This window comes from Musa acuminata, chromosome BXJ2-1 (assembly GCF_036884655.1).
Source record: "Musa acuminata AAA Group cultivar baxijiao chromosome BXJ2-1, Cavendish_Baxijiao_AAA, whole genome shotgun sequence".
NCBI classification, from domain to species: Eukaryota; Viridiplantae; Streptophyta; class Magnoliopsida; order Zingiberales; family Musaceae; genus Musa; species Musa acuminata.
The window spans coordinates 14,746,446-14,766,080 of NC_088338.1; the positions used below are offsets into that span (position 1 = coordinate 14,746,446).

Consider the following 19,635-nt stretch of genomic DNA (forward strand, 5'->3'; position numbering starts at 1 on the left):
TGTGGATTATTTCACAAAGTGGGTCGAGACCGAACCATTGGCGACGATCACGGAGCGGCAAATAGAAAAGTTCGTGTGGAAGAACCTGGTGACTCGGTTCGGCTTGCCCAAAACCATCATCACAGACAACGGGCCCCAGTTCGTCGGTAGAAGGTTTCGGGAGTTCTGTGTGAACCACGAAATCCAGCTAAGGTTCAGCTCGGTGGCCTACCCTCAGACGAACGGATTAGCAGAGGTGACCAATCGGTCCATTCTAGATGGGCTCAAAAGAAGAGTGTCCGCTGCCCGATCGGCTTGGACGGACGAACTCCCGAGCGTCTTATGGTCGCTATGCACCACTCCCAAGACCACGACTGGAGAATCCCCCTACAGCCTCGCGTTCGGAACCGAAGCTGTCCTTCCGCCCGAGGTAGCCATTGCCACCCTTTGGACAGGAAGCTATGACGAGGAAGTCTCGAACGAAGGACTTCGAGCCGCCCTCGACCTGCTGGAGGAGCAGCGTGCCGACGCACACTTAAAACCCCTCTCTTATAAGAGAGCGGTCGCGAGGGTCTACAACCGAAAGGTACGACCCCGACCCATCAAACTGGGCGACCTAGTCCTCCGGAGGACCGAGGTCAGCGATCCGACCCGAGCGCGCGGTAAGTTGGCTCCCAATTGAGAAGGCCCTTACCGGGTGACCGAAGTTGTCAGGGTCGGTACGTTTCAACTCGCGACGATGATGGGCCGCCCCTTGCCAAGGACTTGGAACGCGCAAAATCTCAAAAAGTTCTTCCCGTGAGCAGAGACTTGACTAAGAGACAGAATTGTATTGCAACATCAAAAGACACAAGCAGACAAATTGGGGAAAAAGACTGTGTTCATTCAAGAAACCCATTACATGTCAAAACTTCCAAGCGACAAGACAAACAAAGGAAAAGTACAGATGCGACAACACTTATTCAGGTGCATCGGGGCTGTCGTCAAAAGGCACCTCCTCCGGCATGTCGACACCCATGTCCTCAAGAAAGGAGTCGAAGGGGTCTTCCGTGATCTCCAGGTCAGGGTAGCGCCCCTTAAAACGGGCAAGGGCAATCCGGTACCCGTATTCGTACGAGACCCGCCTAGTCCGAACAAGGCCAAGTTGAAAGCCCGAGGAAGCTTTGTAGTCCTCGATCAATTTCTTGTCCTTTTCCGGCCTTTGACGGACCTCGGCGTCAAGGGCCTCGGAAGCCCCCCGTGCCTCGGCGCGCGCCTCTTCTAGGCGGCGGATCAACTCCAATGAATCCGCCCGCGCCGAGCGAGCTTCGGCCACAAACGCCTTCAGATGCGTTTGAAGTTCCATACTTCGTGCCTCAAACGCCTGAAGTTCGGATCGAAGGCGCATTGCCTCCGCATCCAAATCCGCGGCGCGCTGCTCAGCCGCCGCGACTGCCTCGGGACCCCCCCCCCCCGGCGCGGAGCTCGTCCACCTATTTCCGGAGCTCGGCGTTACGGCCACTCAAGGCGGCGATGACTCGCCCCGCGTCACGAACGCGGTCCATCAGCGCCGTGGCGTAATGATTGCCCTGCAGACAAACGAGTCAAAAAACTATCCGGGCACACGTAAGTAAAGGAGCGGGATAACACTCACCCATAGCAGCGACTTAGCAGACTTGCCGAGGAGGACCTCGGAGGGCAACGTATACAAATCCCGAGCTATGTCGGGATGAAGCCCCCCGCGGACAAACTCGGCGATCGAATCCCCCTCGGCCCACACCCGGTTGCCCCGGGTGAGGCCCTGCCAGCGGGCCACCAGTGGATCGGAAGCCTCGCCCCGTGGGAGACTGCCCACCACCCGCATCTGGTAGGGTTCATCCTCCCTCCAGGTCGGCAGACGACAAAGGTCGCGGACGGAGGGCCCTCGGGGAGCCTCCACCGCGGCATCCCTACTGGTACCCGCTTCGCATCTCCCGGGGCTCCCCCCAGCGTGGCCCGCCGGCGCAGTGATGGCCCCCGCCGTCTGGACCGTGACCTCTCCAGAGACCTCCCCCGAGGAAACCCTCGCCCTCTTCCGCGGGAGACCGGCCTCGACGTCCACCGGGGTCTCCCTCGAACCAACCCTCGCCGCGGCCGGCGAATGGGATGATGCGGCCGATGAAGTCTTCCTCCCGCGCACGGCAGTGAGGTTCACCATCTCTGTGCGAAAAAACCGAACTCAGTCAGAACGCCGAAAAACATGAGGACCCGCCACTACCCTCTTTAAGGCATACCTCGAGGCACCGGGCTAAGACCCGCCTCGACCAACCACTCCTCGGACATACTCCGGATGGCTTTTGAGGATGGGAGGATTTCTTTAAGCCTTCGGAGCTCTCGGCACTCCACGTCGTCCAAAGCCGGGGTTGCATTGTCTATCGTGCGCGCTGCCCACCGGACCCCGAACCCCCAGTCCTCTGAGCGGCTGACGAAAAAGAAACGCTCCTTCCATCCCTTATTACTGGAGGGAGCCCCGCTAACTCGAAAGCCCGCTCGGGCGGACTGATAGTAGCCCCCCGACCCCTTGGAAAGGCGAAAGCAAGAAAGAAAGAGAGATAGGGTCGGGGCGATATTGGCATAATGACATTCCCCCAGGAACGCCACGATGTAGCGCCAGGAGTTGGGCGCCATCTGAGACGGTGAGATGCGCTACCGTGAAATACAAGAGGTTATGAGGGGGTGCAGGGGGAGGCGCAGCCCGGCCTCAAAAGCATCAATGGTGAGGGCAAAACCCCTCGGAATTGGGTCGTACGACCGTTGGCCCGGTTCAGGTGCCAGGAGAACAAACTCCTCCGGGATGCTGTAGAGATCCCGAAGGCGACTAAGCAACGACTTGCTCACAATTGAGTCATGGTCGTGTGGCCACATCAGGGCTTCGAGGGCCCGGGCTGCTTTTTCGTCGGATGACGAACTTCGATTCGACACTACCACCATTCTTCCGGCTCTAGCCGAAGAAGAGGAAGAAGAGAAGGAGGAAGAAGACACCGTCCTCACTGACCTTTAGTAAGAAGAGGAGAACGATCGATGCAAACGAAATAGGGGAGTCCGAAGCAGCGGAGTCGGAATAGATAAGGAGACCCTTAGGGGGCTTGCCCCACGCTACTTATAAACAGGCCACATCCTGCCAAAACAGCGACCCTTCCTCTTCGGAAGTGTGCTGCGTCTTCTGTTAAAAATGCTAATCCTAGAAAAGATAGTTCTGAGTCTTCTGACTTCAAGAGAATGTTAACTGAAATTTATGGTTCACCCATGATAAAAACAAGGAGCTTGTTGAGCTTTAGATCTAGATCTTGCAAGGAACTTTTTTTTAAATTTCATTTTGATCTGAGTGTTCTACAAATTAGTACCTTTGTGGTGTTGAACAAAGAGTAGTAGTTGCAAATTATTTCTAACATTGCCAGTGTCTTGAAATAAATGTTTAGCTGGAGTTGTGGATCACTGTCAGTTCCTTGTTTAGGAATATGGAAGATGAAGAAGAGTTGGGAGGTTAATGATGGCTAAGGATCTGTGTATACACTGGAAAATAGCACACTGATGGCATTGACTTAACTCTTTGCTAGGCAGAATTTACTACCACTCTTGAAAGGTCCTTTTCTCTCTCTGATAATAGAGGAAAACAAACCCGACAGGCACATTTAAGCAAATACGACTGTAAAATATGGAGATGTATACATAATCCATATACTATGGGTTCTGACTATATTTTCCATTAAAACTGTGTGCAACTATAGACTTATCTTAATTCTGCAAAGCTTACATGGTGGCATGATTAGGTCTCTTGAATATTGTTTAACTTGATTTAGTTGTATTGGTATCCTGTCTTATTGGTTCTTGGCAATTCAGTTGGTTTTTCCTTGAATATTCTGTGGTTTCATTATTTATAATTCAGATCTCCAACCAACCAACAAATTCTGCACTTCCTCTATATTTAGGTCATAGAACACAAGCCCTATGATCACAAAGCTGATGTTTTTAGCTTTGGAATTGTAATGTGGGAGTTGCTTACAGCTAAGGTAACTTCAACTCATGCAGTACGAATTCTTTTTTATTTCACTCAAAACGAAACATCATATGAAGTTTAGTGTGTCTATATTCTATTTTTCTGTGCAGCTCCCAAATGAATACCTAACCCCACTTCAAGCAGCCGTAGGCGTTGTTCAAAAGGTAACCTCACCTCCGGTTTCACTTATGTTGTCAGAACTATAACAATCTATAATACACATTCATAGGAATCCATCATACGCATCCTTCCTTTTCATCAAGATAATATTGTTCTACCAAATTCTTGACCAACTTAACTTTACATGATACCAACAATGTGACTTGTTGTAAAAATTGTTTTTGTCTTTTGCTTCATGTATTGATTTCTGCACTGGATTGGAACAATTAAAAAACTAAATCTCCTTGCCACTTGCATTGAAGCCAATAAATCATGCATTCCTATGGAGCACAAACATGTGTAAACAGTGTTTTATCTGACACAATATGTTTTAGTTGACACAATGTGTAAACTAAATGTGTAAACATGTGTAAACAGGGTCTTGAATAAAGAAGAGTATGTTATGGCTTTATGTGTTTGCAATCTATCTTATTAGACTTATGAGGGATCTTGAGAAAGCAGGTTATGCTACTTATGCCGAATGTTTTGCAATCTATTTTATTAGAACTCTATACCTATGACTTAGATTAGGTGAGGAGATCACATGAACAACATAGCTTGTTGAAAAGTAGAAGCTAATTTATGACAAATACTTCCAAGTATGCAAGAACTAGTAAAGGAGTATTTAAAGTAAAAATAAGATATAATCATGCATAGGTGATCTTTATACTTTCACATCAACATGAAGATATCTTGCTCCCCTTTTCACATAGAGCAGTTTTTTCCATCACCATAAATCATTCAACACATGATTGCTTGCCATACATGACTGGTTTTATCTGATCGATGCTCCTACAGAGTTCCAACACCATATTGTATGGGTTTTAATCAGCGTAGAACTTGGATCCTCCGATCACTAAAATTAACTTAACTAGTTATTAAGGAAAAGAATATACTTCTTGTTATGGTAAGTAACTTTTTTAGCCGTGACCTCGGGGCCAACACGGCTGGTTCAAGGGTCCGAATGGCGGGGATCTGGCGTGGCTCCCTTCGGGATCTTGTGGCGGCCGATTGCGGGGGGTTCGGCTGGAGAGTTCCGCGACGCCGGGTAGAGTTGGCTTCGGTCGGGCACCTGCACACAGGTCGGGTCGACAACTCGTCCCGACCCCTCCTACGATCCAGTCAGTGATGGGGAGTGGAGTTTTGGGTGAAGTAGTGCTTATGTCCTCCCTCTCTTCGTTTGGGGCCCGGGAGTATTTATCGGTGAGTTTGATGTTACCTGATGTGCCATCCTGTCGGGGCTGGGTCGTACCTCAGATGGCGCCTACCGTCGTCGTGGGCGTTGCATGGAAGGCCGAGCTACCGTAGGGTATGGCGAGCCTCGGTCGATGCCTTCCCCTGCCTTGGCCGGTCGTGCGGGATCAGACGATGAGGTCGTCTTGGTACGGTGAGTGAGGGTGCATATTATGTTGGTGTTAATGCTCGCCCCCTAGGGCAGTGTGCCGTCCAGGGGTGGCTGACGTCGTGGTGTGTTACGTCAAATCCGGTGTGTTTTTACCCCTATCACTTCTGTAGGAGTTGCATACTTGTATTAGTATCAGTGCTTCTCTATGTTTCTTAACATATATGTTTGAAAACTATATATGTGCCTGCACAACATTCTTTTTTACTTCTATTTCTACTCTATAGGGTTTGAGGCCTACAGCTTATTGCTAAAGAGGTTCATCATCTAAGCCTAGGATTATGTTCCTAAATTCCAAAACTTCTTTAACATGATGGTTTCCTAAATTCCTAAATTCACAATTGGTTGATGCCAGAATGTAAGACGTCAGCAATCTCTAGTTCTTGCCCCTGCCAAGATTGGGGGCCACCCACCAGGGGATGTCCAACCGGTCCGACAGCCACTCGAGCCCATCCGGCTCAGACCCGCCGGAATCGATAACCTCCGTGATCTCACCATTTTCCAGGTTGACCACGCACACGGTCGACACCAGGGTATCTTCCCCCTCCAAACTCATCTTCTCTTCCTTCACGTAGTAGATGGCATTCCCCAGGAACCCTGGGAAGTCCCCCGCGGCGACGCACACCGAATGGTTCGTACCCAAAAACAACATACGGTCGCCGATGTCCTGCACTTCGATCGCCTTCGCTGGCCGGTCTCCGTCGCCTGGATCGAGCCTGAAGACGCGGAAGCTCCTGGTGTTCTTCCTGGCTGCACTCCTCTTGTAGAACTCGGTAACCAGGAGTAGTTCTCCAGCCGACCCAATCAAGTAGGTGGGTAAACCACCGCGCGGCACGCAGGGCGGCATGGAGTTCCATGCGATCATCGTCGCCCTCCCCGGCGGGCCTGGGTCGACGTCGAAGACTGCTAAGTAATTTTTGTCATTGTAGATAGCGCACAACCTCCGCTCGCCGTAGGGCACGACGTCAGTCAGGTTGAACACCTGCGGCACTCCTGGGAAAATCCAATGGAGATCATCGAAAGGTTCGTTGACGTTGTCCTTCCACGATCTGTCCCCTGGGCGGCAGGTAAAGCAGCGCTTGTATATGCCGTCGAGGAAGACGATTGCCACGAAGTCCCGGTCGAGGGTAGGGTCGGAGGACAAGACGGCCTTGTCGACGATGGCGTTGGACTCGACCGTAATGTTGGGGTAGTCCGTTTTGATGAAGTAAGATCCGATGCCGTCCTCCGATTGGTAGAACAACAGTACGAATGATTGGAGGGTGGAGAGTGGGGGGAGAGGAATGTCTTCGGCGGTGACGGGGTTGAAGAGGGAGACCGCGGAGGTGGCTTCGGAGATGAGGATGAGCCACCCGTAAGAGGAGCCGATGCAACACATGCTGGTGGTGTGAGGTAGGCGGCGCATGCTTCCATTAAAGGCGTTGGCGAGGCAGAAGGCGGAACTCTTTCTTGGTTCCGGGGTAGAGAGGTAGAGGAGGAAGGGGAGCTGAGCGGGGAGGTGACGGGGCCGGGGGGGGACGGCGGAACGCCAACACTTGCAGACGGCGCGGAAGCGGATGTAGTCGGATGCGCTTCTCAAGAAATGGGAGGTGAGCTTGACGAGATGCTGGCGAAGCCCTGTCCACATAGCTATTCGTGGGACATGGTCGGCCATTGTGCGTCCCCTCTTTCTCAGTCTCTCTACCTCTATCTGTTAAAACCCTTGCAGATTCTAAACTTGGGATTGATCTCTTTAGGGGATCGGCTTCCTTGGAACTCTATAGGGGTTCCTCCCTCCAAGTTGCTGCTCAAAGGCTGCAGAAAAGATTCATCTATTACTTATGAAAAGAGGTGGAATACATGATTATTTATAGGGCTTCTAAACCCTAACTCATAATAGGACTCTTACTTAAGACACCTACTTCTAACCAACTCCTAATATGACTCCTAATCAAAACTCCTACTTCTAACCAACTCCTAATATGACTCCTACTCAAGACTTCTATTCCTTTACAACTCCTTATTCGTCTCTAAGAAATAACCTCCTAACCCTACCCGGCCACTTCACCTCTTTAATAGGGGTCGACTTAGGTAGGTTTTACATGAATGTCCCTCTCAATTAGGACTCTCCTAGCTAGAGTCCTAACAAACCCGTCCTCTTCAAATCAGCTTTGTTCTCGAGGCTGACGATTCATGAATTTTGGGAATTTGATCTTCAAGTCATCATAGTTCTCCCAAGTGGCATCTTCTGTTAGTAGGTTTGTCCACTGTATTAGCAATTCAGTAGTGGATCGTCGTCGTTGAGTCACGATCCGTCGATCAATAATAGCACTTGGCTTAGTCTGAAGTTCTCTTTGGGTAATCATATTTGGTGGGTGGCTTTGGGCTGTCTCCAAGCACCTATTTACAACTTCCGTCTGGCCGTCGGTTTGTGGGTGATATGCCATACTCCTTTTCAATTTAGTACCCTTATAATGTAATTCTTTTGAGTCCCAATTGTAATGAGCCATGGGGCTTGGTGCTTCCTCTAATTTTTTTATAATCTTACTAGTCTCTGAATCTTCCTGCCATTCCATATTAATATCCTTAAGAAAGTCGTTGGTCGGAAGTGAAACGGCTAAAACTTCAACTTGCTCGGGTAGCTACGAAAGCGCATCTACAAGAACATTCTCTTTCTCCTTTTTGTAAGTTATTTTATAATCAAATCCAAGAAGTTTTGTTACCCATTTTTGCTGCTCAGGGGATGATATCTTTCGCTCCAAAAAGTACTTAAGGCTTTTACGGTCAGTTTTAATTTGAAATCGTCGGCCAATCAAGTAGGGTCTCCACCTCGTTGATGCGCTCACAATGGCGAGCATCTCCTTATCATATGTTGACTTATTTTGATAGGAGGGAGATAATGTCTTGCTAGTGTATGTCAGTGGTCGACCATCTTGCATGAGAATGGGTCCAATTCCGACTCCAGATACGTCGGCCTCAATAATGAAGGGTCGGTTGAAATTTCGTAGTGTTAGCACCGGCGTCGTCGTCATGGCTGCCTTAAGTTTGTCGAAGGCAGTGGAGGCTCTGTCCGACCATTGGAAGACATCTTTTTTCAGTAAGGAAGTAAGTGGTGCACTGATCTCTCCATAGTTTTTCACGAACTTGCAATAGTAGCCTGTTAAACCCAGAAAGCCATGTAGCAATTTTATGTTCCTCGAGGTCAGCCAGTTTTGCATTGCTCCAATTTTGAAGGGGTCTACTGCCACACCTTCCTCTGATATGATATGCCCAAGATATTCCACCTTCTTTTGAAGAAAGCAAAAATTCATATTGGTTGTTGTGTGTTCAAAAGGTGGTTTTCGGTATGTCTTCTTCGCATACTCATATTTGATGATACTCGGATCGAAGGTCCAGCTTTGTAAAGATTTGTGCTCCCTTTCATCTAGCAATTCATCTACAATTGGAATAAGGTATTTGTCCTTGATGGTTATGCTATTGAAAGCTCGGTAATCAACACAAATTCGCCTTGTTCCGTCCTTCTTACGTACAAGTAGCACCGGTGAAGAGTAGAGGTTGAAACTTGGCCGAATAACTCTTGTTTCGAGCATCTCTTTTATAATCCTTTCTATTTCATCCTTCTTGAGATGTGGATACTGATATGGCTGAACATTTGCCTAGAAGGATAGTTATACAATGATCATGCCGACGGGTAAGAGGTAGGTTGCGCGGTTCGTCAAATATATTTAAAAATTCAGCAAGCAAAGGAAGTAGATTTGGATCTTCAAATTCTATTGGCTCTCCCTTAGTTTGCCGCTCAAGTTGTACCAAAAAGCCGCTGCATACTTTATGCAAAACCTTCTCCATTTGTTGTGTGCAAATCGTTGTTATGTCGCCCCTACGTTTCCTGTGCAATGTCACCTGTTTCTCCTTACTGTAAAATTTCATAATTAGTTTCATAAAATTTCAGAAAATATCACCTAATGTCGTCAACCATTTAATTCTGAGCATGGCCTCATGATTGTTAAGAGGGAGAAGGAAGAAATCTGTAATTATCTCTTGGTCCTGTAGCAATAGTTTCTCCTGCGGACGCCTATGATCACAATTCAAAATCCGTCCGTCGGTGACCTTAACATCAAACCTGCAGCGATTCTCGATAGGTAATGCTATCCGAACAGAAAGCTTACTATTTAGGAAGTTAGTAGTACTGCCCGTTTCGATGAGAATAGTGATCGGTTGTTGTTTAAGAAGGCCTCCAACTTTCATCGTTTGAGGGTTTGAGTAGCCGGCTAGTGCGTGTACTGCAATTTCAGTCAGTTGTAGCTCTTCTTCCACATCTTCTTTATATTCAAGGTTCTCTTCTGAATATTCAATGACCTCTTCTTCTATTGGTTCAAACATAAGAAGTCTCCCTTTCATCGTTTGTGGGTTTGAGTAGTCAGCTATTGTGTGTACTGTAACGTCGGTCGGTTATGGCTCTTCTTCCGCATCTTCTTCGTTATGTTTAAGGCTCTCTTTTGAATGCTCAATGACCTCTTCTTCTACTGGTTCAATCAAAATAAGTCTCCCTTTTCTACAGCAATGCTTGTAACTCCACGGCTCGTCGCAATGCCAACATAACCGCTTCGCAGATTGCTCCCGAAGCTCTTCTCTTGTCAACTTCTTTAGTGCAGGGACTCAATCGACAGTAGGTGGGGCTGAGGGCTTCAGTATTTCTGGTTAAGGAGCAACTCTAGTCCTCCAAGCTTCATGATTCAATCGCTCCTCTTGATGTCATGCGAAAGAGATGGCTGCCATAAGCGTGTACGGTTGTCGCGCTTTAACTTCTCCCCGGATCTCCGGCTTCAAGCCCTCAATGATGGTCCTCAATAGTTGTTTTTGAGACCAATCATGAGTTTGATTAGATAACCTTTCAAACCTGGTTTGGTACTCCTGAATGGTAGAGGTTTGTCGGATCTTTGCTAGTTGTCCGTCAATATTCTCGTAATCGGTTGTTTTGAAGCGAATCGTCAATCCTTCTTTGAATTGCCGCCATGAAAGGACTCCATAAGTATGTTCAAGCCAATCAAACCACTGTATAGCATCCCCTTCAAGATGTATAGCTGCAATTTTCACCATAGATGCATTTGCGGTTTTATGGTACCGAAAATATCGCTCCGCGCGCGGGATCCAACCAATTGGGTCTCCTTCCTATCTAGGGAAGTCTACTCTCATGCATGAATAGTTGGGGTTGGTCATAGAGCTTCCCTTCTCTTGGAAGTCATATCTTCGGGCTTGGTGCGATTGGGCAAAGCTCTCTCCTTGATGTGATTTCTTCGGGCTTAGTGGTCGGCTCAATCTGAGTTCGGTAAAGAGCATCTGAATCTTATCCTCCATTCGCGCTTCGAAGGCTTCAAATTTAGCATTGATTATCTCCTCAGATGCCATAGTATATGCCGCCAAATCTGTGATGTTAAGATCTCTCTTTTGTTGTCGGGTTAAAGGCATGTATTGGTTGAGAGAGGTGATGGTCAAAAGGGTTGGTGGATTGGTAGATGTAGGCTACGATTTGGGCTTATTTTGTGGCGATTTTGGGTGCAATTTGAGGGTGTGGTTTGGTAGAGTTTTAGGGCTGTTGATGAAAGTTTTGGATCTGTAGTAGATGGTAGCAAAGGTTTGATAGAAATCAATGGAAGTTCAACAAGTATGTGCTGTCTTGTAAGAGTAGAATTATCATCGAAGAAATAACGGTTTCTCGACGTAATTTCCACCAAAAACTTGAGAGAATTGAGAAGGAAATCGATAGCAAAATCACAGAATATATGACAGCAAGGATATCTAATTTAATCAAGAAAATTTCGGTAGTATAACAGCAAGGAAATTGGTGCAAGTTGCGATTGCAGAATTCTCGTCAAGAAATTTCAGCGGGTTACGATGAAAATTTACAGCACAACAAAATCATTTTTAGAGATGAATTTCTTAATAGATTAATCATAGATGGAAGCCAAGATGATCTATGAAGTGTATAAGAAATTTTATTCAAAAAGGATTGCAAATAGATGGGTTAAGGCAACAATATGCGGCTAAAATTTTCTGCAGCATAGATTTTTAAGTATAGCTGATTGGACGTAAAAGATCAGTGGTTTATATTGAGAATTTTTTTGATGAAACCAAAGGGAATTCAACTGTTAGGAAGTGTCAAAGCTATCATAAAAATTTTGTAGAGATTTGGATAGAAACAACGTAGTATCAAGATCAAACAAACAGTGCTATGCGGCTGAAATTTTACAGTGTAGATTTTCAAGTATAGCAGATTAGACGTAAAATATCAATGGTTTATATTGAGAATTTTTTGACAAAACCAAATGAAATCTGCTGTTAGGAAATGTCAAAGATGTCATAAAAATTTCGTAGAGATTTGGATAGAAAAAATACAATAGCAAGATCAAACAGACGGTGCTATACGGTTGGAATTCCGTAATGTATCTTCCGTCGTAGAGATAAAAACTTTATGACGAAAAGTTTATGCAGTAATATATAAATAATTTTTTTTGGAATTTTCAAATAAGGATAACTGAATTGCAGCAGTAGTAAGGTAGAAAACTAGAACCTGTTGCAATTCACGGGGAGATCAAAGGATGATCCGTGGTGGTGGAGATGACGGCGGAATTTGGCAAGAATCTCTTAAGCAATTGTGGGAATTGCTTTGGGCGGTTGTTGAGGGTTGATGGATGGCTATGGAAGGGCAGCGAGACACCAAGAACACTGCTCTGATACTAAGTGTTAGAACCCTTGCAGATTCTAAACTTGGGGTTGATCTCTTTAGGGGATCGGCCTCATTGGAACTCTATAGGGGTTCCTCCCTCCGAGTTGCTACTCAAAGGCTGTAGAAAAGATTTATCTATTGCTTATGAAAAGAGGTGGAATACATGACTATTTATAGGGCTTCTAAACCCTAACTCCTAATAGGACTCTTACTTAAGACTCCTACTTCTAACCAACTCCTAATATACTTTTAATCAAGACTTATACTTCTAACCAACTCCTAATAGGACTCATACTCAAGACTCCTACTCCTTTACAACTCCTTATTCGTCTCTAAGAAATAACCTCATAATCCTATCTGGTCACTTCAGCTCTTTAATAGGGAGCAATGACCATTGGACGTCCGTCTGCTATATCTGCCACTTGAACGGCTTCGCTTCAGGCGTGTGCGAGTCAACGACGTCGGCTATCACCCCATTTTCTAGATTCAGCTCGTTGACGCCCTAACACCCGCACAGCTTCAGTCTCCAGACGCCTCTCCTCTTCGATCATGTAGTAGATGGCATTACCCGGGATCCCAAAGCAATCTCCGGCAGCGACGGACACGGAGCGGCACGTGCCCAAGAACAAGATACGATCCCCGATATCCTCCAGTTCCACGGCCACCTCCGGCCTGCCTATGTCGCCAGGGTGGAACCTGAAGACTCGGGTGCTGTCGACGATCTTTCCATCTGCAGTCGTCTTGTTACAGTGGGAAGCCAACAGCACTTCTCCGGCCGACGCAACCAAGTAGAAGGGAAGATCGCTGCGGGGTACGCAGGAGGGAAGGGTGCCCCACGCGGTAGCGGTCAGCCTCGCCAGCGGGCCATTATTGACCTCGAAGACCGCCCAATACTCGTTCTCGAAGATGGCGCACATTCTACGCTCGCCCACCACCCCCCCTCTCTCTCTCGCTCAAAGAAATGGTTCTCTCTTTTCAATGTCCTTTTGGGCGGTGGTTGTGCAAGAAGCACACTCACATTGATGTTTGAAGGAGCAAACTGGTGGGCCCCGGGAAAGTGAAACCAAAACGCCGGGCCTTGGGGCAGTTCGAAGTTTGTTAATCGATGCAGTTATGTCATGAAAATTATTCGATACCCAACAGAATAAACTTAGTCGACAAAAGTTACTAATTAGTGTGAAAAGTTCAGCTCACTTCTGAAAAATGATGATGCAAAGGAAGCTATAGTTCAAGATTTTAATCATCCAAACAATCTTTTTGTTGTAGAATTTATAAGATCATTAATATATATATATATATATATATATATATATATATATATATATATATATATATATATATATATATATATATATAATTGACTCTTTTCAAACTTCCTTTCCTTGCAAGGAATTACTTGAAATATTTTATGAATAAAAAAGAATTAATAAATAATATGACTCACTATAAAGGAATGTCTTACTAAAAATAGTTTCGATACGTAAGCAATGGTCATGGTCAACTAACATTAATATAAATAGTAAAATGATCAATAGCCATAAAAGAACTAAAAGTACGTTATTTGAATACCAGAAAAAGCTACATCAAAAAGATAATGCATATAAGAATTTACTTGACGTAAATAGAAAGATTCAATTAACTTGAAGAATTAACAAACTGGGTTAGAAAAGAAAACAAATTAATGCTAAACCTTAAACCTTAAACCAAATATAAAAATATAAGCGAATTAATATGATTCAAATATTGTTTCAACGAAAAAAAAACCTTAAACCGTAAAGAGATAGGAGAGTCACATCACCATGATGATCTCTCCTAAAGAAAACCTTCTGCGGGGAACACATCGGCGGGCGAACCCTGGCACACAAAATACTTCGCCAAGGTTACTACTGGCCGACCATGCGCCGGGATGCGAAGGCCCACGTGCAACAGTGTAGTTCGTGCCAAGAACACGCCCGCACACCCCGGCAGCACGCGGTCCCGCTCACCCCCATCGACTGCGCATGGTCATTCGCGCAATGGGGGCTGGACCTTCTCGGTCCTTTCCCCACAACCTCGGGACAGCGAAAATACATCATCGTGGGTGTGGATTATTTCACAAAGTGGGTCGAGGCCGAACCACTGGCGACGATCACGGAGCGGCAAATAGAAAAGTTCATGTGGAAGAACCTGGTGACTCGATTCGGCTTGCCCAAAACCATCATCACAGACAACGGGCCCCAGTTTGCCGACAGAAGGTTCCGAGAGTTCTGCGCGAACCACGGAATCCAGCTAAGGTTCAGCTCGGTGGCCTACCCTCAGACGAACGGATTAGCAGAGGTGACCAATCGGTCCATTCTAGATGGGCTCAAAAGAAGAGTGTCCGCTGCCCGATCGGCTTGGACGGACGAACTCCCGAGCGTCTTATGGTTGCTACGCACCACTCCCAAGACCGCGACTGGAGAATCCCCCTACAGCCTCGCGTTCGGAACCGAAGCTGTCCTTCCGCCCGAGGTAGCCATTGCCACCCTTCGGATAGGAAGCTATGACGAGGAAGTCTCGAACGAAGGACTTCGAGCCGCCCTCGACCTGCTGGAGGAGCAGCGTGCCGACGCACACTTAAAAGCCCTCTCTTATAAGAGAGCGGTCGCGAGGGTCTACAACCGAAAGGTACGACCCCGACCCATCAAACTGGGCGACCTAGTCCTCCGGAGGACCGAGGTCAGCGATCCGACCCGAGCGCGCGATAAGTTGGCTCCCAATTGGGAAGGCCCTTACCGGGTGACCGAAGTTGTCAGGGTCGGTACGTTTCGACTCGCGACGATGATGGGCCGCCCCTTGCCAAGGACTTGGAATGCGCAAAACCTCAAAAAGTTCTTCCCGTGAGCAGAGACTTGACTAAGAGACAGAATTGTATTGCAACATCAAAAGACACAAGCAGACAAAATGGGGAAAAAGACTGCGTTCATTCAAGAAACCCATTACATGTCAAAACTTCCAAGCGACAAGACAAACAAAGGAAAAGTACAGACACGACAACACTTATTCAGGAGCGTCGGGGCTGTCATCAAAAGGCACCTCCTCCGGCATGTCGACACCCATGTCCTCAGGAAAGGAGTCGAAGGGGTCTTCCACAATCTCTAGGTTAGGGTAGCGCCCCTTAAAACGGGCAAGGGCAATCCGGTACCCGTATTCGTACGAGACCCGCCCAGTCCGAACAAGGCCAAGTTGAAAGCCCGAGGAAGCGTTGTAGTCCTCGATCAATTTCTTGTCCTTTTCCGGCCTTTGACGGACCTCGGCGTTAAGGGCCTCGGAAGCCCCCCGTGCCTTGGCGCGTGCCTCTTCTAGGCGGCGGATCAACTCCAGTGAATCCGCCCGCGCCGAGCGAGCTTCGGCCACAGATGCCTTCAGATACATCTGAAGTTCCATACTTCGTGCCTCAAACGCCTGAAGTTCGGATCGAAGGCGCATTGCCTCCGCATCCAAATCCGCGGCGCGCTGCTCAGCCGCCGCGACTGCCTCGGGACCCCCCCCTGCGTGGAGCTCGTCCACCTGTTTCCGGAGCTCGGCGTTATGACCACTCAAGGCGGCGATGACTCACCCCGCGTCACGAACGCGGTCCATCAGCGCCGCGGCGTAATGATTGCCCTGCAGACAAACGAGTCAAAAAACTATCCGGGCACACGTAAGTAAAGGAGCGGGATAACACTCACCCATAGCACGACTTAGCAGACTTGCCGAGGAGGACCTCGGAGGGCAACGCATACAAATCCCGAGCTATGTCGGGATGAAGCCCCCCGCGGACAAACTCGACGGCCGAATCCCCCTCGGCCCACACCCAGCTGCCCCGGGTGAGGCCCAGCCAGCGGGCCACCAGTGGATCGGAAGCCTCGCCCCGTGGGAGACTGCCCACCACCCGCATCTGGTAGGGTTCATCCTCCCTCCCGGTCGGCAGACGACAAAGGTCGCGGACGGAGGGCCCTCGGGGAGCCTCCACCGCGGCATCCCTACTGGTACCCGCTTCGCATCTCCCGGGGCTCCCCCCGACATGGCCCGTCGGCGCAGTGATGACCCCTGCCGTCTGGACCGCGACCTCCCCCGAGGAAACCCTCGCCCTCTTCCGCGGGAGACAGGCCTCGACGTCCACCGGGGTCTCCCTCGAACCAACCCTTGCCGCGGCCGGCGAACAGGACGATTTGGCCGACGAAGTCTTCCTCCCGCGCACGGCAGTGAGGTTCACCATCTCTGCGCGAAAAAACCGAACTCAGTCAGAACGCCGAAAAACATGAGGACTTGCCACTACCCTCTTTAAGGCATGCCTCGAGGCACTGGGCTAAGACCCGCCTCGACCAACCACTCCTCGGACATACTCCGAATGGCTTTTGAGGATGGGAGGATTTCTTTAAGCCTTCGGAGCTCTCGGCACTCCACATTGTCCAAAGCCGGGGTTGCATTGTCTATCGTGCGCGCCGCCCACCGGACCTCGAACCCCTAGTCCTCTGAGCGGCTGACGAAAAAGAAACGCTCCTTCCACCCCTTATTACTAGAGGGAGCCCCGCTAACTCGAAAGCCCGCTCGGGCGGACAGATAGTAGCCCCCCGACCCCTTGGAAAGGCGAAAGCAAGAAAGAAAGAGAGACAGGGTCGGGGCGATATTGGCATAATGACATTCCCCCAGGAACGCCACGATGTAGCGCTAGGAGTTAGGCGACATCTGAGACGATGAGATGCGCCACCGTGAAATACAAGAGGTTATGAGGGGGTGCAAGGGGAGGCGCAGCCCGGCCTCAAAAGCATCAATGGTGAGGGCGAAACCCCTCGGAATTGGGTCGTACAACCGTTGGCCCGGTTCAGGTGCCAGGAGAACAAACTCCTCCGGGATGCTATAGAGATCCCGAAGGCGACTAAGCAATGACTCGCTCACAGTTGAGTCATGGTCGTGTGGCCACATCAGGGCTTCGAGGGCCCGGGCCGCTTTTTCATCGGATGACGAACTTGGATTCGACACTACCACCATTCTTCCGGCTCTAGCCGAAGAAGAGGAAGAAGAGAAGGAGGAAGAAGACACCATCCTTACTGACCTTTAGTAAGAAGAGGAGAACGATCGATGCAAACGAAATAGTGGAGTCCGAAGCAGCGGAGTCGGAATAGATAAGGAGACCCTCAGGGGGCTTGCCCCACGCTACTTATAAACATGTCACATCCCGCCAAAACAGCGACCCTTCCTCTCTGAAAGTGCGTTGCGAAGACGCAAACGTCACCTCGCCATAAATATAGCCTGACATGGCAGCTAACGGCAGCATGGTGCAAAGTACGGAGGCGCTAATCATATCAGCCTCGAAAGCCGGTGACTCCCGAAAGGGGCGGCCCTTTGACCTTCCCCAGGGAAAAAGCAACCTGGCCGCCCGCGCCCGCGGTTGAACGATCAATAGCTGACCAAAACAAAGTTGTTCCTCGGCTACATGATGCCCGAGGCCACACCCTCAGCCGCATAATGCCCGAGACCACCTCCTCGGCCACGTAACGCCCGAGGCCACTTCCTCGGCCGCATAATGCCTGAGGCCACCTCCTCGGCCGCATAACGCCCGAGGCCACTTCCTCGGCCGCATAATGCCCGAGGCCACCTCCTCGGTCGCGTAACGCCTGAGGCCACTTCCTCGGTCGCATAATGCCCGAGGCCACTTCCTTGGCCGCATAATGCCCGAGACCACACCCGCGCGGTCTGTCCGCCCGCGTCGTGCTACTCGGCCGCATGACCATCGCAACCACACCCACGCGGTCTGTCCGCCTGCGTCGTGCTACTCGGTTGCATGACCATCGCAGCCACACCCGCGCAGTCTGTCCGCCTGCGTCGTGCTACTCGGCTGCATGACCATCGCGACCACGCCTGCGCGGTCTGCTTGTCTGCGTCGTGATCCTCGGCCGCATAATGCCCGAGACCACACCTGCGCGGCCAGCCCGCCTGCGTCGTGCTCCTTGGCCCCATGTTCCCGAGACACACCTGCGCGGCCAGCCCGCCTGCGTTGTGCTCCCTGGCTCCATGTTCCCGAGACACACCTGCGCGGCCCGCCCGCCTGCGTTGTGCTCCTTGGCTCCATGCTCCTGAGACACGCCCGCGCGGCCAGCTCGTTTGCGTTGTGCTCCTCGGCTGCATAATGCTCGAGACCACCATCGCGGCCAGCCCCCTGCGTCCTCCTCCTCGGCTCTATACTCCCGCTTGCCCGCTCTAGACGAGCTCGACCTCACGTTGCCTGAGACTGCTGCAAACACCAAGGGACAAAGCCATGCCTCGGACTCCCCCCAATAGCAAAAACCGACGCATAGCTTCTTCCGGGGGGAAATATGATAGGGGTAATAATGCCTCAAGACTCCCCCCAATAGCAAAAACATATATGTTTGAAAACTATATATGTACCTGCACAACATTCTTTTTTACTTCAATTTCTACTCTATAGGGTTTGAGGCCTACCTTACCAAAGAATACTCATCCAAAGCTTGATGAGCTGCTGCACAAGTGTTGGCAACAAGATCCAACTGCCAGGCCTGACTTCTCAGAAATATTGGAGATACTACAGCTTATTGCTAAAGAGGTTCATCATCTAAGCCTAGGATTCTGTTCCTAAATTCCAAAACTTCTTTGACATGATGGTTTTGAAACTATCAAACAGGTCGAAGATGAATCCGATGACTGCCGTAAGGATAAGTCATCAGGTGGATTTCTTTCTGTTCTACGACGTGGCCACTGAAACTTCATTTGATCAAAATGTAGGTACGATCTCATCACCGGCAATTTCCAGCCATAGATAGAGATAGTACCTTAAAACTGTACAGTGTTCAAATTTCATGGCTTGTTTTTCCTGGTTCTTAATTTTTATGCTTTTAATTCTTTTCTCTGTGTTTTTGTTATTTGTTACCACTTCGTAAGGTGGAATGTGATGAGTAGGAGGACTCTTGTTTTTTTTTGTCGTCTAACAATTCATTTCAGTATGTTAGACTTAAATATATTCTTTAATCTTGCCACATAGAAAGGATTTTATTTTTTTTATTTGTGCCAATTTCATAGTTTACGGGATTGATTAGTTATATTTGTGAAAAACTCAATGTTATTGCTCAAAATTTTGCAGGAAAAATAGAAAGAGAAAAAGAGAGATACAGAATAGTGTCAAAACAGTCAACATCATTAAACCATGAGATCTAAATCTTGGAAATCATGTCAGGAACTTAATCCACATGACTTGGCAATCGAGAAAGAACGGAACCGTAAAAGAGATGGGGGTTCACCACCATGTCCGTCGATGTCTACTCGTAGCGGCCGCGAAGATTAGGGGACACCCACCAAGTCGCGTCAGACCCGTTAGATCGCCACTTGAACCTTTGCCCCTTAGCCTGGTTCGAATCGGCG

At 48.8% G+C, this 19,635-nt stretch overlaps 1 protein-coding gene across 1 annotated transcript; it reads left to right on the plus strand.

The window, feature by feature from the left end:
- The first annotated feature begins 2,638 nt into the window (after nucleotides 1-2,638).
- LOC135598216 (serine/threonine-protein kinase STY46-like) lies at nucleotides 2,639-19,245 on the plus strand. The gene is made up of 5 exons (XM_065091756.1): nucleotides 2,639-2,713; nucleotides 3,927-4,007; nucleotides 4,105-4,158; nucleotides 18,689-18,823; nucleotides 18,902-19,245. Exons 1-5 carry the CDS (start codon nucleotides 2,639-2,641, stop codon nucleotides 18,977-18,979), a joined length of 423 nt encoding a protein of 140 aa, XP_064947828.1. The 3' UTR covers nucleotides 18,980-19,245.
- Nucleotides 19,246-19,635: the final 390 nt, after the last annotated feature.